The sequence below is a fragment of the Scatophagus argus genome, chromosome 11, assembly GCF_020382885.2.
Source record: "Scatophagus argus isolate fScaArg1 chromosome 11, fScaArg1.pri, whole genome shotgun sequence".
In the NCBI taxonomy this organism is placed as follows: Eukaryota; Metazoa; Chordata; class Actinopteri; family Scatophagidae; genus Scatophagus; species Scatophagus argus.
In genome coordinates this window covers 12528296-12553076 of record NC_058503.1, presented here as the reverse complement: position 1 = coordinate 12553076, position 24781 = coordinate 12528296, and the positions used below count along the sequence as shown (strand labels likewise).

Below are 24781 nucleotides of genomic sequence, written 5' to 3'. Positions count from 1 at the left end.
TCTAACAAATTATACTTGAGTCATGTCAAGGAACCTACCAACCAGCCAACTTTCACCTATGTTTTTTGTTTTTTATAACTAAGGATGTATATGTAGGCAGATTTATCACTCCATCAAAAATTATGAAAGAAATTTATCTCAAACTCACTCTGTAAACATTAAATGTTTAACTGGGCAACCTTTTTCAGTATTTTAAATAACTGTGTTCTTTCTTCAAAAAATCTGTTTGTAGTTTGTCTTTTAAAATAATTTGTTAAATTCTCTGCAATAAATTTGACTTTTATATGGATACTCACGACAGTCAGCTTCATCTGAACCGTCCCCACAGTCGTTATCGGTGTCACAACGCCAGGTATGTGGGATGCAGCGGCGGTTGGAACAGGTAAACTGAGTGGCAGGGCACGTTCCAGGAACCTGTGTCGGGCAGCTGTGCTCATCACTGTTATCAAAGCAGTCATTGTGCCCATCACAGCGCCATCCTGCAGGCACACAGCGCTTATTGGCACAGGTGAACGCAGAGGGGGAGCAAGTGGTGTCTGAAAAAAGGGATGATAAAATTGATTAAACATCATAATGTTAAACTGAATTTAAATGTTTTATATAGAAGGTTTTGAACAATCATATAACAGCAAATAACTGTAAAGATATAGTTGAATGAAGTCACACAACCTCTGTGTGGGGATTGTGACCGAAGCACTCATTTGTTTGGGACTAGGATGCTGGTGCTCTAGAGCAATATCTAGTAGCAATGGATGTTGGACAGAACATTTTAAAAACCCAGGAGCATGACACTTTTTTTATACCCTAACCCTAACCCTTGTCAAATGAACTGGACATACAAAAAAAATTCCTCACTGTTAATTCCACAGTTGACTTCATCACTGTTGTCATGGCAGTCATCAACACCATCGCATCTGTAGCTGTTTGGGACACATTTGCCGTTGCCACAGGAGAAGGAGTTGGCTCCACACTGCAGTGTGGGGGGCTCACTGGAAGGGTCTTCCACACATGTCTGCTGGTTTGGCAACAGCTTCATGCCATACGGACAACCACACACCCTCTGTGAGTCTGGAGCTGGGAAGCAGAAGTGGCTGCAGTCTCCATTAGGATTTGTCTGCCTGTTGCACAGGTTGGAACCTGAGAAGGAGAGTGGAGAGTAATTACAAGGAATATGACTGACAAGTGCGAGCCTCAGCTATGCATGAATTGTGGAGTGAGAAGAGCAGTGAATAAAGCTACTGACCAATCTGAGAGTTGGAGTTGAAAGACTTGACATGCATGATGTGGCTGATTCCTCTTCTGATAATGACCATCTCCCCACCATCAGTCTTGCGCACACGTACAATGCCACCCAGGCGCCAGTCAGTAAAATATGCATAGCCTTCAAGGCAGAGAAGCAACAGAGCACAACCTTGGTTACTTTATCTTTCATCACCTACTGGCAATTCTTGCTGTTTTGACATGAGTATCATTAAAGCAAGCTGGCAAGTGAAGGCACAGTGAAATGATCTCCCTCATTTCAGTATTAAGTTTGAATACAAGATCCTGTACTGGAACTTTATAGGCAACTTACTGCTTATGCCAGGAGCTATTACCTTCAAAAACTGTGAGACCAAATGGGTGGGAGATTTGGGTTATGCGGTCCAAAGAAATTCTGTTCCGTCCATCAAAATTGCTGTGCTCGATTTTGTCAAAGAAGGCATCTACCCAATAGAGGCGCATTGAGCTGGGTTGAGATCAAAGAAGAAATCATGAGTTTGAAATACTGAGAGGACAAAAATCAGGAAAAAAACGATTGCTACATCAACCATTATTTATGGGCAAAATGAAAAATGACATCAAGAAGAAGGTGAAATGGTGTTTTGTGGGACTGTTCTTTTAACCACGTGGCTATAGGATGTTTGAACTCACCTCCAGTCAATAGCTAGGCCATTTGGCCAGCCAAGAGTGGTGTTTACAATGGAGAGGGCATGTGACCCATCACCCCAGGCCCTCATAATCTTAGCTGGCCGGTACCAGTCAGTCCAAAAAATATACCTGTGGAAGTACAATAAACAATTAACATCAAAGTCATATTTCATTCCAAACTGTACTTACTTTGGATACTTTATGACCGTGACAAAATCCCTTTTGATTTAGATTTTATTTTGGATACTTCCACATTATAGATCTTTTCTGTTAAAACAAGTCTTAGCGTTCGCTACAATACTGCCCTTATTGGAGATAACAGCTTGTCCAAAAAAAAAGAATCCCTTTAATAGATGGGGGCTTCATTTGAGGACATTTTTGGAAGGGTGAGCGCATCTTTAGATGTGATGGTCAGTTTTGCAAAAACTTCCTTATAATTAAAAGCAAACAAAACCAAAAATTCCATGCATATTCTTGATTTACCCAATGAGAGGATGCACCACAATAGCCCTCGGGTTGTTGAGGTTACGTATGATGGCTCTTCTAGACTTATCAGCTAACTTCATGACAGATATGCTCCTGTATCGCGGGTCGGTCCAGTAGAGGTTTTTTGAAATCCAGTCGTAAGCCAAGTCCTCCACTCCATCCACTCTATTGGCTGCCAGTACCTCCCTGCCTGTGCACATCAAAGCAGTCAGACCACCGTTTAACGCAGACATGAAAGAGGAACACATTTAAATAAATAGGCTGTCAGCTTGCATTTTCCCCATGTGGACTGGACAGAAAAAACTAGAGCAGCTCCAAAAACAACATCACTGATCAGAGCCGTGGTCTTTCTTTTTTCGTGTGGTGTGACCGCTCATGGATATTAGTAACTACCTTCTGTAGATCTGAAACAAAATGTCAGAATTTCTAGTTAAACATTCTTGATAAGCCTGTCCTACTCATTTTCAGGTCATGAGTTTGAGATCTTGGTGAAATGATCCTTTTTCCGCTTTCTATATTCCTATCCCCTCCCTTCCCCACAGAAAAAGTCAGCCGCATCAGATACGCCCTTAACTTCCAGTATAAGCCTTGTCGAATCACATGCTAACTCTGCTAGGAGACAAATTATACAAGGATGTGAGCACTGTAGCAGTGAAAAAACATTAGCTGCTGATTGTTCTTCATACTCCTCACATCTTTCTTTGTATTAACATACCATTGTTATGCTGTAAATGCATATAGTAATAAGCATATTCTAAATAATTCAGCTTGAGCAATCAACAAGATGCTCACCAGTCCCATCCACTTTTTGTTTATAGATGATATCTTTGGCTGTGTCTGAGAAGAAGATAGCGTCATCTTCAGCACTAAAATCCACTCCAACAAAGTAGGAAGGTGATCCAGTGACAGGCAGGATGATGTCTTCCTGAGAAGAAAGGTTAAACGGGATCCCTCTCACGGCCAACTGACTGGAGAACAGCAGAAACTGCCTCACAGCTGAAGATGGGAAATCAGAACACAATATTAAACAAGATACCCACCTATGCCAAAGGTATTCAACTTCACAAAAAAGTACCACAACACAAAAAGAAGGGGTTAAACAACATGAAACCGGTGTGAATTACTGTATTAACGAAAACGAGCAAACGAGTTTCAGGTTTCAAGTTTACATCTTTAGGGTGTTAAACTTTAAACCAGGAAACATGGTGTGATCTGTTCCCAGAAACCCATCCAGACAGTTTCAAGACAAATACTCTCTTACCAAAACATCTCTTGCCATCTGCATGTAAGTCGTAGCCCATGCGACATTTGCAGCGGTAACCCAGACCTCCATTGTCACTCCGATGACTCAGAACACAGATCTGCTCACATCCACCTCTGTCTACACTACAAGGATTTGGTACTGGACACAAATAGAAAAATTACTCCCAGTAACTTGCAAAGTTATATTAAATTTATTCATTAACTATATTTATTTATAGCTCTTCCTTAAAAAATGCCAACAGTTACATGACAGTATATTTCAGTAAATTTACACCAGACTGTAAAATGAACAGAACATTGCGATCTGGAACAGGAGCACTTCTAAGAGGAAAAATGTGGCTCACTGAAAGGCTCACCATGTGGTTGTTTCAGCTGATGTATGACTGCTACTCCATGTGGAGTCTGAGACGTACTGTAAACAACATCAGGATTGCTGTCAGTGAACTTGTTAGCTTTCATTACAGCCATCTTGGTCCAGTCCGTGAAATAGACATTGTGCTCAAACAGACTGATGCCAAATGGGTGTGGAATCACAGCACCTCCATGGACCACTGTTTTCCTGACAAAAAAAATGTAAAACATTGATTTATTAGGACATAAATGTATAGATCTGTGTACTTGCTTACCCCAAAGAATTTTCAAGTATTAGCTTTCATGCTTTAGTTGTAAATTCAACAAAAATGTGCTGTGTTATTTTGAGGAATAACACATGACATATTTACCTATGAAGGCCATCATAAGTTGCAGTTTCAATGTAGTCATAGCGACTGTCAACCCAGTATATGCGCTTGGCTTCAATGTCCAGTGTGATACCAGCTGGCCAGCCCAGTTTACTCCCAATGATTCCATAACGGTTGGTCCCATCCATAAAGGCCCGCTCCAGGCCTGGTTGTCCGTTCAGAGCCTCCCAGTCTGAGAAGAACATGTACCTGTGAAAGCAGGTTAAATGTTTAATTTGTCAGTTTTTTCTGAGGTGGGATTATTAGATAAACTTAAACTTCAAAACTTTAAGGTTTGAAGGACCACTATGTCTAGCAGGAACCTCATAAATAACGTAACATGTATTTACTTAACTAAAAATGTAGTAGAAGTTTCTCTTGTTAATTAAGTTTAGCAACCACAGTATTGTGTCACACAGTGGGTGGCTGTGCATCTTACCAAAGAGCTGTACATTAATTTACGTTAAGTAATTCATCTGTAGCCACCTGGCTCTCCTTCCCCCTTGAACTATACTATTGGATTACAATGAGGGTCATCACTTACATTGCTCCTCACTAATCCACCCAGTGCAATCTGCTAATCTCACACACACACCCCATTATTCCTTGCCAATGGAGCACGACAGATACTGTATGTGGGGTCTGAGAATGGGTGGATACCAGTAGATGAATGAAAGGAAACTAGGAGATGTGCTTACCCGACAGTGGGGTCCACCGCTACTCCTCTAGGGTTTCCAAGGTTTTCAGTGATGAGCGTGACCCGGTTACTTCCATCAAAGTCCACCATGTCAATCCTATTGACGCTGGCCTCCACCACATACAGTTTATTATTCACCCAATCCACCGCCAAGTTCTCAGGGTAGTCAACCGATACATTTAAAACCACCTGCATGTTGGAACCGTCCATATCCACAGAAAACACCTGTACACAAAAGACACCATTGTTGACAGGAAATTAGCCCTTAGGTGGGCAGTGCCTCCAGAAATAAAGATATTAAATGATAAGTTCACATTTTTGCAAGTGGATTGTAATACAATACTCACATGCTCATAGGTACACTGAAAGTGTTACTGATACATGTAACTGTTACCTCTTTCTATACTGGTTATAAAGAGAAATCGATGGAATGAGGAATTTCTTACATTACAAAGTAAGTGAGGAGAAACAAAAACCACTCATTGTTCTGAGTAAAAAATTAGCTGTGAAGTTTAGCAGATTTCATCAGGCTTTAGGCTTCAGCAGTCTGAGTTTTCCACATCAAGTAGGCATCTTTCATAATGACCTCATTTTAATACAAACTTCCTTCTTGATACTTCAAAAGACAGTGCTTTCTTGCTGAACCTCTGAAAAGTAACAGTAACACAAAAAAACAGCACTAAAACTATCGCAACTATGGCCAATTGATTTGATTAACTTACTTGACTTGATTGATTTAGACTGTTCATACTAGCCTTGGTTGAATGTTGGAATATTTTTTCACACAGAGCACAGACCTTGGATTTGTCCCCATTCACTTAAAGTAAAACTGCTTGAAGAGGGGACCACTTTGTGCCCAGCCTGAACAGGAAAAAATTATCTTGAACAAAAAACTATTTCTCTGTACATATGGGCATGTGAGTACTCTTTGAAAGAATGTAAACACATCATTTAAGAGAGAAAATGATTTCAGATTTTTGTGTGGTAGTCAACAACCATGAAACTAAGGGGAAAAATTTACAAAGAGGAAAAAGACAAGAGTTTTCTAGACTGATGACTCTGTCCTGTTCCATTTCTGGTAAGCCTATACAGTGGTTTTCTGAGCCTGCCACCCTACCCACAATATGATGACACTAGAAGACTAGAAGTCTTGGTCTCATGCTGCTGGATGGGGGGGGGGGGGGGTACTGCTCCTTAGCAGCTCTGCTTCTTTTGAAACAAGATCCAGACTTCTAAAAAGCAGGATTTTCAACTGACCTGTTTAAAGAGAAACTGAAGATGTGGAAATAGCCTGGTAGTTTAACCTTTCTGGTTGCATTCACATGCCCTGTTTGTGCTTTCCTTCCTTCTAATCTGACATGCTGCCATGGAGGTGGCGGATATACAGAGATGCCCAGTCACAGATATACCCTAGACTTTCAGCCCAGTAGCTACAGTTCAAACCATTGAGGAGACAAAACATAGGTCGAACAAAGTCTTTTTAGATGGACCAAAGAATGCATATAGATGGACAGTGCCACTGAAAACAAATACAGCACAATTACTTCCAGCAAGATCGAGTTGCAAAAATTGCACCCTGGTATGTGAACATCATACCAGCCTATCAGACAGGTTTCAAGATTAAGCCATTGGATTCCATTCCACATCCACTTCCCTTCATTATGACCCAGCCGCAAAGGAGCCAACAACTATCCCATTATTATAGTATCAACATTGCTGATATTTTAAAGGATAACCAAAAGAATTTAGTCCCGGCCAGTTCCAGTCTTTTCTCAAACAACCAACTGGTCTACTCCCTGTAAACTCTTACCCAGCTATAGCACAATATGGAGACACACACTGCAGTAAATTGGTATAAAATAACATTGGATATAGATCTTAAATTAAAAAAAATACCTTATTCTGTATTGTATCAGTCCAGAAGATCCTGCGGAGATTATAATGGAAGTCCACCCCCACTGCAATCCCTCTGTTCTGTGAATTAACCAAAGTACGCAGACCGTTGCCATGGATGTCACCTATTAGTAGGTCTCTGCCATTAGAAAATATCAACAGAGGGACTCCAGCTGCAAAGGAAATAAAATACAACCAGTTACAAAACACAGCATAACGTGAAAATGTCACGTTAGTACCAGAGCCTGCTCTATTTAAAAAGAGAAGTGTTGTAGTATGCATGTTCAACTAAAATATCAGTAGAAATGTACAAAATGTAGCACATCAATTGAGATCGCTGATTAATGAAGGTAGAGTTCTTTCTAGTCACTATCATTACATGCTCTTTTCACTAAAGCTAGAGGCAGAGAGGTCAGTCTCTCAGTCAACACTCTTTCTGTTCCACAAAGGAAAGAGACTAACTAAAACAACATTCAGTATGCAACAATGCACCAGAAAGAAGTGCAAACGCTCAGAAAAGCAGCCGCGGTGGTTTGCAAACAGGAAAGAGCTCTATGCTAATGGCCTTTGTTTGGATGAATCAGTCACACACTCAAAATGTGAGCATACTGTATGTAAGACAATCCACTCAAAAAGAAGGGAAATGACACTCACTTGAGATGTCAGCTCTGCAGTATCTGTGCTGCTCCAGGATGTAGCCCTCACGACAGCTGCAGTGATGGGAGCCTACACGGTCCTCACACAGCTGGTCACACACGCCCCACATCGAACAGTCGTCAAAGTCTTCAGCATGAAACCAAAGTGACGGCAGATGAGGATCAAACACTGATTTGTTTGTTTGTGTTTTGATTTGTTGTTTCGTTGTCACATACTTTTTACATTTTTAGACAACAATACAAAGTTGAAATGAGGTGTAAATCAACAAAACATTCCCAGCCTCTACCCTAATTTCTTTAAATTCAGCTATGAATCCAAGTAGTTTGTGTGCTGTACTTCAGTCCAAACAACTTTGCGGATTTCACATGCACTTCAAGATCTTACAAACCTGATTTGGTTAAGCTCTGGAGAAAAGAATGAAGAGTTAGTGCTGTCTGTTAGTATCTCTGTCTCTCATTTACTGGACAAAAATAGATATTTCTATAACATGGAAAAAGCTTCAAACAAGCCTATGTATCCTTGTAGCCGTTTGTATGAAGAAACAACCGCAATGACTGGGCAAAGATGATGAAATTTCACTGAAGAATATATACCTATACATGAGCGACTATTGTTGTTGCTGACAATGAATCCAGAAGGACAAGAACAGGTCCCTCCATCAGGGGAAGCATTACAACGATGCTCACAGCTCAGAGAGGCACATTTCCAGATACCTGATCAATAGAGAAACCGGATTACTAAATGACTATACTTCAATTTACTTCAATATTTCAGAAACTGTGCTACAGTACTAACTGCAATTGCGCCCAGCAGTGATGTTGGTTTCATCCTCTCCCTCAGGACAGTGAGCTGTCCCATCACACAGCTGATCCATGGGGATACACAGGCCAGAGGACGGACAGGGCCATTCTCCTGGGTAACACTCCCGCTGTACATTATCTGCAGGCAAAACAAACCCATTACTTTTGCCTGTGTAGGCTTACACATAGAAAAAGAAAAACAATATCAGAAAACATGACAGCATAGAGTTTTAGATGAGTTACAGTATACAACATTCAGTGTGTCTCAAATACAGACAGCTTGATCTCCACAGGAATGGGGTGTTTGTCTGGCAAAAAATTGTGACTATGACTTTAGTGACAGGGAAATTACTGTCACTTTAAATTGATGCAGGGGAGTGAAGCTTTGAGGGGGTCACATGGGGGCTCAGAGGGCTTCTGCAGTCCATCCTCTAAAAACACACACTCTTCACAGCCGTGTGGAGGAATTCTAAAGCCCTTTGGGGGGGCTGCGCGATCTTGTGCCACAAAGAGGCATTTGAATAACACACTTAAACGAGCACAGGCATAGTGTCTTGCAAGCCTAAACCAACCATGGAGAGAACTGATGAATCAGGTCCACACAGAGAGCCTGAGTTATAACCCATTATAGTGTTCCTTAAAGAGCCAAATGTCTAATGTTTTTTGTCCTTACATTAAAAATTAACTACATTAACAACTCATGTCCAGCTTTTGTATCCATACCACAGCCTTTTTCATCTGCATTGTCTTCACAGTCATCCTCTCCATCACAAAGCCAGACTTGGTGGATACAGCGGCCACTGGGGCAGGTGAAGTAGTTCCCTTTACATGTAGGGTATGCTGCAGGTAAAGTGGAGAATATTAATGCCCCAAAAAGATCAGAGAATAAGTTACAAGTACATTTGTCTGGGTGAACATAAGAGTCATAAGACAGACAGTGGCGTATGATTAAAAGAGAAGAGATGACAAAAAGACAGCGGCTACATACTGCAGTTTAGCTCATCACTTCGGTCTCCACAGTCATCGTCATGGTCACAGACGTAGCGTTGAGGAACACACACCCCGTTATGACATGGGAACAGGCCCGCATTGCAGTGCTGTGCTAAAGAAAACATTACAGGAAAAGACAAAAAAAGGAATCATGTTACAAAAGGTATCGCTTTTTTGGAAGGCTCAACAATGACTTATACTTTTTATCACTAAACTAGCTTCTTACTGCAATTTGACTCATCAGAGCCATCACGACAGTCAAGTATGTGGTCACAGCGCTGGGTCCGGTTGTAGCAGGCCCCATTAGCACACCTCAGCTGTGCACACTCGGGGTAATCTGAAAGATTAAATCATCATCAGGGCAACATTATACATTCAAATCAGCCTGGTAACTGTGCTCTCTCCAGCTTTGAAAGTGTGAAACCACCATAACAACAGCATTCGCCACAGCATTCTTTATGCAATTGTGAGATTACCACAGTGTGTAGTGCTCTGAGTCTACCATGTCGGCACAATAATGGCATAGCAGCTGAACTTCAGCTTGACTAATCCACCAAGGAATCTGCAATCAACCTCTGACAACAAGAAGCATATTGTGGCCCATTCTGTCAGTCAGCGAGCCTCTTAATCTTAACAAATTGATTAAAATGCCACAGGAGCCTGAAATAATAATAATAAAAAAATGGAAACCACCCTGGAGAAGACTTACGGCAGTCTCTCTCATCAGACCCATCTGAGCAGTCCGACAGACGGTCACATTGGTATTCTCCTGGGATGCAGGCCCCATTACTACAGCTGAACTGGCCACTGGTGCACGTCCTTCCAGCTGTGGACAGATTGGAGAGTAAATTAGCAGAATATAAAAATGTTTTATTGAAATAGCACTTATATATACTTAAAAATGTATCTACTTGTGCAGTAGATATATTACTGAACCATTATCCAATTCCTTAACTTCCTCTGTCACACAGACCTTCCAGGGGCGTCCATGTTACAGCTCAAACCCACATACCATCTTCAAAACATCAGGAGATTTTTTAATTAAATGGAATGGTACAGCAATAAAAAATTACTTCCAGTATTCAAATAATTCAGTTCAAGCAAGCGTGATATACAAAAGGCATTGAACCAAGTAGATAAAGTTGTGATTAAAAATATTAAAAACTACTCAACTGAAAGACAACTAAAATGTTTTCCCTGAAACATTTATAAGCTCAGCTGAATGTACTCACGGCAGTGTTGCCTCTCATCTGAGCCGTCCTCACAGTCCTCTTCATCATCACACACCCACACATCAGGGATACACTCACCGTCACTCAAACACTGGAAATGACTGTCATCACATGTTACTTGAGCTGTGGGAAAACACACAGAGCATTTTGTTATCTAAAACAGCTGACTGTAATCCAGTGGAAGAAAGTTACGCACTATGTACCTTTGCTGAAGTACAGTACTTCAGTACAATTATTTGTTACTTGTAATTTTCACTATATATTTCCACTTCACTTAATTTATGAGGAAAATACTGTAATTTATTATTTATTTACTGTAATTTTCCCCTAAATTTCATAGCACTACAGTTACTATTTACTTTGCAACACATAATCAACTTGCAAAATATGATGGATGCACTGTTACAGATGAAACAAAGAAGGAGTTTTTCACTTTTAATACTTTCAGCGTATTTTGTAAGTAAAGAAGAGGGACGAAACAATTTGAGTATTTGTTCCGCCACTAAATATCCCAACCCTCTCAGGCAGACCTACAATGTGATAAAATAACTCACGGCAGTCATGTTCATCAGAATCATCCACACAGTCTGACGTGCCGTCACAGTGCCAGTCACCAGGTATACATCGGCCCGTGCCACAGCGAAACTGCCCCAATTCACATCCTACACACAATTAAAATGCATTAATTTTGAGCTTGAAAATTTTAGAAAATTTATCATTATTATTATTATAACTATTAAGTTCAAAATTTGTGATTCTGTTCATCCTAGTTCCTTGAAGACAGGTGAAAATATGTTCACAAAAAAGAGAATCAATACATTTTTAAACGCTCTCTAGGTGATATAAAACATGGCACATGGAGGTGGGGAAGTCTTCCACTGATGAAGCATGTTGTTAACAGCATTGACAAGCCTTGGAGACAAGCGTGCCAGCCATCCCCCCTCGGCAGTTACACAACCTTCACCACACTCATTCTGAGCCTCCGTTTGATGTTCTCACAGAGTGGCATCTGTAGAGATAAGGTAGCACCACTCTACCTTCCCAGACGTTCTCCAGGAGAGATTGATTCAGGCAGCATAGTTCAGTGGCAGAGTACTCCATCAGACCCGTCCAAATAGGAATGTGTAATTCTGATTGTCTCTCTGACAGCCTGATTTATGGTGTTGCTGTTCTTGTCCGGTCTGAGATGTAATTGGAATAAATAGTGGTACTGGGTGGTACCACAATGATTTCAACCTAAATTCTTCGTGAGAATAGCTGTGAGGTGGGGACTGGTGGTTTGCCCTCAGAGATGGTGGTCTATCTCTGTCCTGCCTTAACCAGCATTTTAGAGACTTTCTTCCTTCTCGATCAAAGAACTTCCTACACCTACAAAATAATGGAGTTAGTTATCAAAAATCAACTGATGCCGTATCCCATGACTTCAAGTCATAAGGAATTATACAGACAAGTTGTGAAAATAATGCCATGCCAATATGTGTGTTCACCAGCACAAAAAAACACACTGATGTCTTTAAAGCAAATTACCACAAACCAACACCATACTGGTTTGATAAATGCCGGGTGAATGAGACTTTGATTGCATTTAGAGTCAGAGGTCCTTAATATAATGTTTTCTTTTGAAGATGGATGGTCACTGCTTCTGCTAATGCCCGTAAAGCCTTACATGCGATCCAATCAAGAATTCATGTCTCAGATTAATTAGCCTGCAAACCACCTAACTGCTCTATGAGCAAACCAGCGAAACAAGCAGCGTATTTAACTCCTTCAGCAGTTATCCAGGAGGCAAACCTTTTTTTCCTCATGATCTGCTCAAAGGAGGCTTTTGTTGTAAGGCAGTGATCCCCGAGGTTTCAGCATCATCTATAGCAACAGGGGCAAGTGTTGAATACAGTAAAGGAACAGCTAAGAGATGCTTTAACATCCTTTAACAATGAATAGCACATTCAATACATGCATATAGTAGCGAATGTCTAGATGTCACTGTTGTGTGTATACAGGACTCCAAAGCTTACAAAAAAAACCCTGAAAAAACTGTCTTATTACAGAATATGACAGAAAAAAATAAAAACAAAATCTGCTTTGGGGAAGACCAAAACGTTTACAGCTGCCATACATTCAGGCCGAGGTTAAAACCATCTACGCCAAGGAGAAACCAATCTGCTGGAGGCTTTCAAATGCAGCCTGTGTTTTCTTACAGTATTACTTCTGGGAAAGGTGACAGACACACTGAAGCTGAACCTTTCAACAGCACTATCTTGTGCAAGGGTTCTTCTTACATTCTGAAAAGAACGTCTTCTTTGTATCTTTTCCGTAATCCACAAATTTCGTTCAAAGTCACAATTTCACTATCAGTCAGCCAATATATTCAGAAAAAAGCTAATTCCATGGTCAGTGGTGCAACTCTACTATTAAGAATGTTTAGTCTGATTGAAGATCTAGGCCTTTTATTTCGTTTTTTGGTTTAGAGTTTTTGTGAAATTTAATGTTTTTCTTTCCCTTCTTTTCAGCCTTGTCTTTTCTAATTAACAACTTAAACCCACAGCAGGAGAGAGCACCACACTATCCAGGCAGGAAGATAAGGACGCCCTACTATTGCCCAACAAAGAAGAGCAGTAGAGGAATTTTCATTAGAATGAAGCCTCCCAAACGCCTTAAACCCCACTGTGAAATTACAATGGCACAAAAGAGGTGCCAGCAGGCATGTGAACTCATAACTGGAAGTGTCACCCTTAAAAAATCCACTTTGGAGATGGACAGCAGAAAGCAGAGTACAGTAAGGCTCACTTCCTGCGATAAAAAGTGGAACATAAACTCCCCTCCCACGGCCACCCATTAAGAAAACACCTGTCTACTTCTGCTGAAACATCTCTTTCTTGTCACGTGGGGCGCCTGAAAGATGTCTTCAAGCTTTTCTCAATACCGTCTTGTTTTGGCCCTGCACTCTGCACTCACTGAATGTGTGTGGAGAAAACGGCTGCTGGCAGCATGAAACGCTGGACTCGTCCACACTGTCAGAGCTGAGTGCTGCTGCTTATTTCATATGGAAATCGATGCAGCAGAATGCAGTCAATTGCCAAACAAGTGACTTTGGCTCTTACTGCTACACACAAAACAGTGAAAAAACATGGGTATTTGTATTTAGCAGCTGCGTGGGAGCAAAAGGGAGAAATAAACAGTGCAGAATAACTTCTTGGTCTGGTTAGAACTGATTTTGCCGTAACAAAAAAATGACATCATAAAAAACATAAATTAAGTTGTCCCAACGCAATAAGCCACTGGACTTAACTGATCTTCCTTCCTCTGTACAGTGACTCTCAGCCTGCCAACTGTTTACTAGAGGCTAAACTGCACTCAGTGTCTGTAACCTAGACTAAGGGAGTTGCGGGAAAAGAAAGGATTTGCTCTCTATTTGTGCCAACTGTTCCTGTTTCTAACACAGTGTAACAGTTGCACAAGGACTTAGGCTCCTGCACCGGAAAGAAGCCGGCATGCGTGAGGTTTAACGTGCACGTGCTGGCCAAGTTTCTGCGTCTTAGAAAGTCTGAACGCCACAGAATACATTTTAATGATCATTCACATCATTACAGATTGTAAAAAAAATAAACTTTAATCAAATCATGACAGTCTAGCCCCACACCTTAACGAAACACTAGCAGACTGAGAGAGAACATGAACAAAGATGCTTATTCTGTCATTATTCTGTTTCACAGTATTAGAAAATGAATTAGTAACACCATTAAGTTCTTACTGTGCACTTCACGGGTTATTAAGACTCCACTGGCCAATGATTAACAGGAAAAACAACTAAATAAACTGCTAAAACATGTCTGGAACAGCAAAAATGACAGAGGATAGTTAACAAACCAGCACCATGAAATGCCCTCAGACTGTCACATTAGGTATTAATGCAAGTGTAAGCAGTATCAACCCTGAAGGCTGGATAATGTGTTACAGAAGGTCATAGAAGAAACAATTATCAAACTAAAGGATTTTTGTGGAGGATCAGGCAAAGATTAGAGAAAGTACCCTGTCGCCTCATAGTGAAACTGCATAAATAAACCATTACTAATCTTTCTGAGCATATGATTAAGTGACACATCTTTCAGTCAGATTCACACACCACCTGATAGCCTTTGTGAAGCACTTAGTACTTGGTATAACATGAAATAGTTGTTGAAAATCCACTTTAAAGATAAACGTTGAATTTCATTTAAGCAGTCTACATCACTGTCTGTTAATCACAACAAACCCAAGTCAGTGATCAACCAGAACATACTGACAAGGTCTGCTCAAATTCTGCAGTTTTAACCAAGTCATCATTTTGCATAGCTCAGTTGCCACCAGCACATATCAGCTACAAGTACTACAACTGTTGTGATTCACAGGAAATACCAAGTGAATTTTCTAAATGCTTAAGTCTCAGTGTCAACATTGTTATATTGTCTTTTTGGCATAGTCCATCTTTTGTTTTTCTGTGTCTCTGTTAGCCAGCGAGGAAACAGACCCAGGATATTTCATAACTAACAAATAGAAAAAGCTGTAGCCATGACCATACTCTTGGTACAGTCTTTTCTTAACTCCCAACTGCCCCTTAGGTAGAAATGGTTCCATTCTGCAGCAGCTGCAGTGTAATTAGTTGCTTGATTCACACTAAGGAGCTTACATACTAAGGGTTGAGCAAAAAGAAAGCAGATTACAATTTGAGAAGTAGGATCTAGCTGGGCTACAAACACAAGAGACAGACGCAAGACTGTCGTATATAAAGAGTAGTATCTGAGCATTTTGTCTGCCTCTGTCTTACATTGGCAAATTAAGTTCTTCCTCGAGCTGGGATCAAGTGTGAATCGGTGGTTTGCAGTGTAGAATCTGCTCCACTGAATGAGATTTGTACCAGTGGCTCTCAGTCCTCACAGATTGTCTGTAAGTCACATGCTCTTTTCTGTTACCTAGCAACAGTAAAGCTCAGGCAAAAGTTCCTCAAGAGAACTTCCAATCTGTGTGAGGAAGGCTTTGTGCTCAACCTTTAAAGTAATACTATGTGGCAAAACATTTAGCTCTCGAGCCAGAATTACTTACCTAGTGGCCTGACCAAAATTACTACAGGAGACTGTATGGTGCCATTAACATGGCGTTTTGAATCTTGATCATGGTTATTACCATGTGTTCAGTGTTTCTCTTTGATTCCAATCAAAACTTAAATGTTACTCATTGAGTGGATACTTTATTTGTCTGTGCTAAAGTAAAAGTTCTGAAGCTATTTAAATTCAGCTTTGGTTACCCAATAACTGGTTTGTTTTGATGAGCAACAAGTGCAGTGAGTGAATCACTAGCAGCACAACAACTCTACAGGTCCTCAATGAATCATTCAGCAGACAGCCTGAGTGAACAGAAAAAAATGGAGAATGAAAACAAAAAAACAAACAAACAAAACACTACTTACCTTCAGAGTGGCACCATCTAACACAGCATATGAAGACGAGAAAGAGTTGCAGTAGCAGTGCTCTCCACATTATGGCTGGTCCGTCCAGCTCCGCTGTGCAGATGGAGGAGCTGTAGGGACTGGGGCTGGGATGCTGTTGCTTTCTTCTGTCTGTCTTTCTTGGCCCGCTAGTTGATGAAAAGGGGCGTGCACAAAGGCCAGGACAGCCGCTCCCCCAAGCCAGCCTCGGCCCTTCGGATAAATCCCTTTGGCCCTGGAATCTGCATAATGCCATGCAGGTCCGACTTGTCCTGTGTGCCAGTGATTTCTCACTCACAGCGGGCCATCATCACTGTTTATTTGCCCCGTACTTGGGATATGCGGAGAGCAAGGGGAGCGACGGCCGCTGAGGGGGAAAATAATAATGGGACTAATAAAAATGTGAAAGTGCGTAAAGCTTAAACATGCGTCTGAAGGCCCCAGACGAGTCACGTAGGCCTAATCTCCATGCCTGTAGTTCGAGACCGACGGAAGACCCTTGTTGCATGTTCAACACACACTTCCCCGCACCAAGATACAACAAGGAAATTCTAAGTCACAGTAACGATGCTTTACAAATTACACCAATACTAAAAATAGATGAAAATACCGAAAAATGCCGTAAATTTATATCGGGTACCATCGTAACGCTTCCAAGTCGCATAAGAATATTGGTATTTCCCTACAGATTACAGTGATTTATGACTAAAACAATTAAACCGATAGCACCACTAGATTTAAACATGAACAGCGGCGACTGCCATACAATTACATGGCTCCACTGTAACAGAGTGAAACAAGATTTAAGCAACATAAGCATGACTTGTCGAGATGATCCACAGCTTCACAGTGCTAGCGGCGCATCACAAGCCCAACACCTCCATCATGCGGCCGAGCTGAGACACCATGCGTTTCACCTGCCGCTGATACTGTCTTAAATCTCAGGAGAGGACAGCCCAAACATGGTCTCCATTAGCGACCGAGCAACTGAAACTTGTAGATGCTTCCTACGAAATGTGGAATGACGAAGTGCTTTTCCATGTAAAATCTGGAGTAAGGGCTTCATTAGCCACTATGGCAAGCCAACAGAAAAATGCAGGAAACTTCTTAAAGGTGGAGGGCAACATGGAGGTATCCATTTAAAATATATCGTAACATCGTCGACTGACTGACAGTCTGTGTAACAGTTAACTTTACTGTCAAACCCTCGAACTGGTACCGTAAGCTAGTTTAGCTAATTTGCGCTTTCTTCAAATTTAATATCAAGCTATTTTACTTGCGCGACAGCCCCGCTGCGTTTCATTGCCAAACAGTGCCATGAAAATTATTTTTAAATTTTTTCAATAAACCTGAAACTTTTTGAAAAGTGTCTGAAAGAGTTAAATTGACAAGGTAAAATGGAGCTAAAAAACGGAACCGTTAACTGTCTAGCTAACGTTACCTTCTCGTCCTTAGACATGCCAACGCCTATCATATAACGGTATTAACTAGATTCAATTTAAGCTAAACTTCTTCTATTTTACATCCTTATGTTGTGCCAGTCTGATGTGCGATAATTAGATAATTAAATAATTAATACTTTCTTCCAAAAAATATCCGATTTGTAGGTATATACTGGAGTTTATATCTTTGTTCGCGCGTGTGTAAAGCTAAATTGTTTATGTTCAGTGATGGGAATAAGTTAGCTAATTAGGGTTAACCTGAGTTTATCAGGTAGTTAACTTCATTTAAGTATTTGTCCTTCATACAGCTAATCCACTACAATGCTGGGAGGTAACCTAACTATCCTACTCTCCATGACGCTGCATTTATTTGTTTTATTTTTGTTCGACAGCATGTATGTATGTAGGCCTTATGTAGGCCTGCAAAATGTAAGTTTATAATGTAAAATATATGCAAAAGATTTTAGCAAGATATCGCAATATATACATATTTTTAAGAGTTAGATCTGAGTTGCTTTTTTTTTTTAGTTTAGGACAGTGATAATGCCATCATGCAGTTCTTTAGTGCGCATGATCGTTTGCTGTAGAGGTTAAAGGCTGTTAAAGTTAACTAAATATAATGTAGCGTTTAAAATAAAAACCATAAAACTGCATATAAAATAGAAAAGTAGTATAATTAGTTCCAGTTCATTAGTCTCACACAAAATACCTAACTGACTTAATAAAGCCATGAAATAGCTGTAAAAGTATACTGACTGTATTAATCTTATTACCTCCCGTGATTATCCACTCTACAGCCCAATCAGTAAATAAATAACAACATTTTTATTTAGAGATTTCAAAAGCAGTGTGATCATAAGTCTATAAATGTTGATATCATTGCTAGCTAAACAAAGCCAGTTACAGTTTGGCCTTTTTCCAAATATGACTAAAAAGTTGCCAAAGGTACCTGTCAATTTTTAACACAGGGCTTTTTCTCTTGTTCCCAGCATGTGGACAGTATTCAGAAGTCACTGGAGAAACTTCAGAGCCTTTCTTTGGAGGGCACAACAGAGGTGCTTCGGTCCAGGATAAATGAACAGTCAAGTCTGATTTGCATACTGAAAGAGAGAGCAGATGAGCAGCATGTTCGATGTCAAGCCCTTCAGAAAATTAACATGGAGTTGGAGAGCCAAGTAACAGACAGCCAGAAACAACTGGATGGTGAAAGAAAGAAAGCTGAGCTCTTAGAGAAAAGATTTATGGATTTAGCTGCCAATAATCAAGCAATTATTGCTTTCATGGATGAGTACAAAGCTCAGAATGACCAATTAAAGCTAAAAAACAAAGAGCTTCTGTCAGAAAATGAAACACTTTTTTCCAAAAAATTACAAGATAAAGAAATGCATGCTCAAAAACTGCTGCAAGAAAGCAAACAGCTGACAGAGATATACACGAATAAGGAAAATGAATATCGGTAAGAATAATAATCAGTGTCAGTTATTAATATTGCTCAAAGATCTATTGGTTAATTGACAGAACATTAATCAACAACAATATTGTTAATCTTTTCATTGCTGATCACTTAATCTTTGAGTTCTGAACAAAACAAGTAAGGCTTGATAAGTCCCTCCATGTAAAATAATGAAATAATCATCAGTCACAACTAATTTTGGTGCTCTATTTTACATCTACATTTAAGGGAGAAATTAGCTGAATGCCAGTCAAAACTTCTAGAACAAGCAACTGAACATCAAGCCAAAGAGACATCACTTCTTGATCAATTGAACAATTTGCAGAAACAGCAGAGAAATGCTGTACAGATGCACAAAGGTGGGTAGTTTAAATTAACCATTCTCAGAAGTGCTCCCATATATAAGCACTTATAATGCTGTGGTCTTCCTTTCATTATCAGACCTTCAACTGAAACTCCAAAAGGCTGAAGAAGAGTACGCTTTGAAGGAAACCAACATGACACAAAGCATAACAAGGCTCACCAAAGAGAAGGAGAAATTATTGTATCTGTCTATGGAAAGAGGGAAAGTCATACAGGTACAGAGTATTTGTTCTACTCAAAAAAAAAAAAAATCACAGCTCTGCACAGATACACCATACACATCATCCACGTACAAACTGGTCTTAATCACAGGAGAAACAAGAAGAAATATGGCGCCTGGAGACAAAATGGAAAGAAGAGAAAAAGGCCCGGGTCGAAGCAGAGGACAGGTAAATTGTACATCAACAAAACACTTCTGCTTTATGAAAAATCTTTAAGTATGCCTACTGTATTTGTGACCACTTTTGCCTCAGGTTTGAACAAGAAGCAGAAGCTGTTAGTACGGATATCAAAGTCAAGTCTCTCCAGTCTGCTCTCGATGAATCCATAATAAAATACAGGAATTTCAAAAAGGTTTGTTGGAATCTGCAATATTGGAAAGTGTGTTTGACAGTGGTCCACACAGGGCTGATAACATGCTGACCATATTTCCTTCTGTTATTATTTTACAGGAGTTTGAAGCCTTCAAAGAGCACAGCACCAATCTCCTTACGCAAGAAAGAGAGTTAAATAAGAAACTTCGTCACATGATGGGCTAAACGTTAGCATTGTTTTCTTACCGAGGTAAAATAATTTTCACCCGGTATGTTTTCTCACTGACATTCCTAACAATAAAAAAGGACAACAAAAGTATATATCACAATGTAATTTTTAATTTCATTTTCACCTTTCCAGAGAAATGGAACCACAACAAAACATACTTTGCATGACATGTTGGAAGTTCCTCAAATAGAAATTTTACTGTACAAATGTTTAACTCATACAACCTTACAAACAAATCACTTAAGAATGCTCCTCTGCCAGTTTCTCAGCTTTCTGGACTACTTCTTCAATGGGACCCACCATGTAGAAAGCTTGCTCTGGCAGGGCATCATATTCACCTTGAAGAGATAAAAGAAAAACTTATATCATTCAATGTCCATTAAGTTCACCCCATTCAAGAAATGTTTTAACCTTGGCATAGCACTCTACCTCCAAGAATACTCTTGAAGCCTTTAATTGTTTCTTTAAGAGGCACCAGCTTCCCCAAGTGGCCAGTGAAGACTTCTGCTACCTGGAAGGGCTGTGACAAGAAACGCTGGATCTTACGAGCACGAGCTACAGTCAGCTTATCTTCCTCAGACAATTCATCCATACCCAGGATAGCAATGATGTCCTGCAAAGACTTGTAGTCCTAACAAAAGAGACCAGATTTTAGTTCACTTTTTGGATTATGGATATTGTTAACAGCCACTCAGAACCCGTTAGCATCCACCATAAAGCTTACCTGAAGAATCTTCTGAACACCACGAGCAACATCATAGTGTTCAGCCCCCACGATGTTGGGGTCCATGATACGGGAGGTGGAATCCAGGGGGTCCACAGCCGGATAGATGCCAAGCTCAGCAATAGCTCGGGACAGCACAGTCGTTGCATCCAAGTGAGCAAAGGTTGTGGCAGGAGCTGGGTCAGTTAAGTCATCAGCAGGCACATAGATAGCCTATAAGAAAATAAGCAGTTTATGTATGAATAATCAGAAGAGTGTGCTGACTTGTTAAGCGGGAAAGTATTCTGACATGCATTTTGTGTTGTCTTACTTGTACTGATGTGATGGACCCCTTCTTGGTGGTGGTAATTCTCTCCTGCATTGTCCCCATGTCTGTGGCCAAGGTAGGCTGGTAGCCCACAGCTGAGGGGATACGACCCAACAGGGCAGACACCTTAAGGAGAATGACACGAATATTCAGACACAAGAAATATAAATAAAGAGTTATTGGTGACATATGCAAATAATGATTAAAACTGTTTGGCATTGTGTACCTCTGATCCAGCCTGGGTGAACCTAAAGATGTTGTCAATAAAGAGAAGCACGTCCTGTCCCTCCTGATCACGGAAGTATTCGGCAACAGTCAGACCGGTAAGAGCAACTCTGGCACGGGCACCTGGGGGCTCATTCATCTGACCGTAAACCAGCGCTACCTGAGAACATGAAGACGAGTATAATCTGGGGAGTTTAACATGAGTTTACACTGAACAGATCTGCATGAATCCATGAAAATTCTTGTTTCAGAGTTAGAAAAGCTGAATGGCAATTTGGCAAATAAATCTCACTCATTAAGAATGTCACCTTTGAGGTGGTGTCCTTTAGGTTAATGACACCAGACTCAATCATTTCATGGTACAAGTCATTTCCCTCACGGGTTCGCTCTCCCACTCCAGCAAACACAGAGTAACCACCGTGAGCCTTGGCCACGTTATTGATCAGCTCCATAATCAGCACAGTCTTGCCGACACCAGCGCCACCAAACAAACCTGCAGGAATACAACACGCACAGTAGTCACACATCATAATCTGCATGTATGAAAATGTGTGGGGAAAAAAATCTCAGTTGTCAAATAATCCACCAACCGATCTTTCCACCCTTTGCATAGGGTGCCAGCAGATCTACCACTTTGATGCCAGTGACCAGGATCTCCTGCTCCACACTCATGTCCGTGAACTCAGGGGCTTCAGCGTGAATAGGAGCAGTTCTGAAAAACAATAAGTCTTTTTAAGTAGGCTGTTATAAGGATAAGGATGGCTATGCGCTATAAAAAGACCCAAATCAGCAAAATAGTCTGCACTCTTTACTCCTAAAAACTACTATAAAGCAAAACCATCTTTTTATTTTAATAGACTTTTACATGCCCCTTAAGAACAAATACGCTTGCAGCTGCTACATAAAAAAAAACAAAAACAGAGAGAGTAACTTAACACATTGTTTTTGGCCTTTTAATGGCATTTCTTAACAAGAATAATATTACAGCACTTACTGTTTGGTGCTAATTGGACCTCTCTCATCAATGGGTTCTCCAATCACATTCATGATCCTGCCCAAGGTCTCAGGGCCCACAGGGATCCTGATGGGCGCTCCGGTGTCCAGAACTTTCTGACCACGGACCAGACCCTCTGTGCCATCCATGGCAATCGTCCTGACTGTGTTCTCACCTGAGGAAACACATAAGTAGGGATAGTAAGGACACCATTTAAATTTCTTCACAGACATCCAAACACTGACCAACTGAGCAATGTCTCAACCCCAGTATCCCTGCACACTCACCCAGATGCTGGGCCACCTCGAGCACCAGCCTGCTATCGCGACCAGCCACCTCCAGCGCATTGAGAATAGGAGGCAGGCCTTCATCAAACTGGACATCCACCACAGCACCAATCACAGCCACTATGCGGCCATTGGCCAGTGCTGCCTGAGCAGCTGGGGCAGCGTAACCCCTGCCTGAAAGGACAAGGACAGAAAGAGGACAATGACATCAATGACAACATATTACAAGTGATTTAACATATGACAGCAACAGCAACAACTGGATTTAAGAAATCAAAACGTCTTAAGCAGAATAAGCAAGGATAAGTCTAAGCATATCATATACTGAAACTACAACAGAAAGAAAAGGCAATAATAATAATATATTTCCACATTTTAGTGCTTCAACAATTACATTTTCACATATTTTCACTTCTGAAATCCGCAGGCTGAACAACTTAAACGTGTTGACTTGTACTGAGGTACTTGGAAAGGTCATTGGTACAGAGACAGTGAACCAACACATGACGGTAGTTAGAATATCCGGTTTAAGGAACAATATCACCGAATAATTGCTTTTATCTTATTTCAGCTGCTTTAATTAAATGAATGTCCCTGCTGGCCGCAAATGAATGGAGATATCTCATTGTAACTTTGAGGCCTGACGCACTTAGCATGCTACGTTAGCGTTAAAAACAAGCCACAGGATATATCATGCTGACAAGTGGGTCCATGATCACAAAGCGTATTCACTCACTCGAAGAAAGGGCCGCATGTCTCCCACTGATTGTCTTTAGAGAGTTTATCCCAGGCTTAAAAGCCTGCAGAGCCCCGCTGCAGCACCGTCCCACAGCACCCAACATGGTTAAGATGGCTGAAGGTGAAGGCACACACTCAGCTATGGGTGAACCAGGTCCGCTCAACCTAACGGCTTGTCTGAGCATGCGCGGTCTGTCGTGTCTTTATCCCCTTACTTAACAACAGAGGGCAGCACAAACCGTTTGCGTCAACTGCACAGACGCGTTCAGGATTTTTCTGATTTCTGCCACCCTCAGGCAGCATGATGATATTGCAGTAGTGTTTGTTAATGTAATAAAATATTTACATTATGATTAATGTGGTAAGTAAAACCACACGAATGTCACTTAAAATACTAGTACTGAAAATAGGGCCAATTGAGGTGGTTATACTTGAGAATTTTCTGTTCATCTAAGATACTGTGGACTGTACTCATGCATATCCTTCTTGAGTTCTTGAGTTGGAGTATTTGGATTATTGTCACACAACTGCCCAAGTAACATCATGAAAACAAGCACACAGCTGGATTTTAAAAAGTGTAGACCACAATTTTCTAGTCATGTGGGGACAAAGTAGAAGGTAGAGTAAACTTCTGCCAAAAAGTGCTCTTGTATCTGTAAAAATGCACTTTGCTTGTTTGATTTACAAATGGTTCTAAGCTTCTGCAAGCATTAGGAGTCACAAACACAATGGGGAACGTAAACAAAAGCATTCTGCCGAGTGATGGAAGCGCATGAAAAGACGACCCGACTTCATTATTTTCACAACTCACAAATATTGCTGCAGCATATAGCAGCAACACTATGAATGGTTGTCATTCATCATAGGGCAAAGTGATGGGGTAGATTTTGCCAAGCCATCATTCAGTGCAACATTCCTTTGTGTCAGAAAGTCTCCTCTAATTACTTCTTGCCCGGAGCTTTGCAACACAAAGCCTCGTCACCTCAAGCACAGCAGGCAGAAAGCACCATGAATTTTCAGCCAAGTCTGCACAGGACCAGCCTCATCTTTAAACCACACCAGCAGGAGTAAACTGAAAGGTCATCTCTGCTAGTCAACGGTCAGATGGCCATCTTTCAAGGTCTGGAAGGTGAAGTACCACCTTCAGCTTTCAGTTATTTGTTTTCGGGAAGATAAATTGCATGTCACTCGCCTATTAGTTGTAACCCCCTTTTTATAAAACTGGAATTAAGAGAAACAAATCACAACAGTCATAAAAAAGATATTCTAAATCTACTGTACCGACAGCACACACTCATTGTTTGAGGTCACTGAAAGGCCCTTCTTCCCCTTTCTAACTGCTCTCTTTAAATCTGTTTCTAATGTAAAAAGAAACATTCA

At 40.7% G+C, this 24781-nt stretch overlaps 3 protein-coding genes across 4 annotated transcripts in view; 1 reads left to right on the top strand and 2 right to left on the bottom strand.

Annotated features, from left to right (window-relative positions):
- lrp2a (low density lipoprotein receptor-related protein 2a) overlaps nucleotides 1-17025 on the bottom strand; it is a 47101-nt gene extending 30076 nt beyond the window's left edge. The window contains exons 1-22 of one of the 2 annotated variants that reach the window (XM_046404935.1): nucleotides 16089-17025; nucleotides 11200-11307; nucleotides 10646-10768; nucleotides 10123-10239; nucleotides 9640-9750; nucleotides 9412-9525; nucleotides 9147-9263; nucleotides 8419-8562; nucleotides 8217-8336; nucleotides 7621-7749; nucleotides 6970-7139; nucleotides 5075-5298; nucleotides 4380-4586; nucleotides 4014-4216; nucleotides 3656-3796; nucleotides 3187-3390; nucleotides 2392-2584; nucleotides 1912-2037; nucleotides 1596-1726; nucleotides 1244-1381; nucleotides 856-1137; nucleotides 297-536 (exon numbers count right to left, since the gene is read on the bottom strand). In XM_046404935.1, coding sequence (XP_046260891.1) covers nucleotides 297-536; nucleotides 856-1137; nucleotides 1244-1381; nucleotides 1596-1726; nucleotides 1912-2037; nucleotides 2392-2584; nucleotides 3187-3390; nucleotides 3656-3796; nucleotides 4014-4216; nucleotides 4380-4586; nucleotides 5075-5298; nucleotides 6970-7139; nucleotides 7621-7749; nucleotides 8217-8336; nucleotides 8419-8562; nucleotides 9147-9263; nucleotides 9412-9525; nucleotides 9640-9750; nucleotides 10123-10239; nucleotides 10646-10768; nucleotides 11200-11307; nucleotides 16089-16362 — 3616 coding nt within the window. In that variant the 5' untranslated portion in view covers nucleotides 16363-17025. The remainder of the gene's footprint in view (nucleotides 1-296; nucleotides 537-855; nucleotides 1138-1243; nucleotides 1382-1595; nucleotides 1727-1911; nucleotides 2038-2391; nucleotides 2585-3186; nucleotides 3391-3655; nucleotides 3797-4013; nucleotides 4217-4379; nucleotides 4587-5074; nucleotides 5299-6969; nucleotides 7140-7620; nucleotides 7750-8216; nucleotides 8337-8418; nucleotides 8563-9146; nucleotides 9264-9411; nucleotides 9526-9639; nucleotides 9751-10122; nucleotides 10240-10645; nucleotides 10769-11199; nucleotides 11308-16088) is intronic. The other variant, XM_046404936.1, reaches the window with a different exon arrangement.
- Nucleotides 17026-17115: 90 nt separating this feature from the next.
- zgc:172182 (coiled-coil domain-containing protein 89) lies at nucleotides 17116-20216 on the top strand. Its single transcript, XM_046404938.1, has 7 exons — nucleotides 17116-17237; nucleotides 18538-19004; nucleotides 19230-19360; nucleotides 19443-19579; nucleotides 19677-19753; nucleotides 19838-19937; nucleotides 20036-20216. The coding sequence occupies exons 1-7, from the start codon at nucleotides 17121-17123 to the stop codon at nucleotides 20120-20122; spliced, it is 1116 nt and encodes a 371-aa protein (XP_046260894.1). The 5' UTR covers nucleotides 17116-17120; the 3' UTR covers nucleotides 20123-20216.
- Nucleotides 20215-23585, bottom strand: LOC124067521 (ATP synthase subunit beta, mitochondrial-like). Its single transcript, XM_046404937.1, has 10 exons — nucleotides 23400-23585; nucleotides 22664-22837; nucleotides 22377-22551; nucleotides 21973-22094; nucleotides 21691-21875; nucleotides 21384-21542; nucleotides 21161-21283; nucleotides 20851-21063; nucleotides 20556-20757; nucleotides 20215-20464 (listed from the first exon to the last, which is right to left on the bottom strand). The coding sequence occupies exons 1-10, from the start codon at nucleotides 23503-23505 to the stop codon at nucleotides 20367-20369; spliced, it is 1557 nt and encodes a 518-aa protein (XP_046260893.1). The 5' UTR covers nucleotides 23506-23585; the 3' UTR covers nucleotides 20215-20366.
- Nucleotides 23586-24781: the final 1196 nt, after the last annotated feature.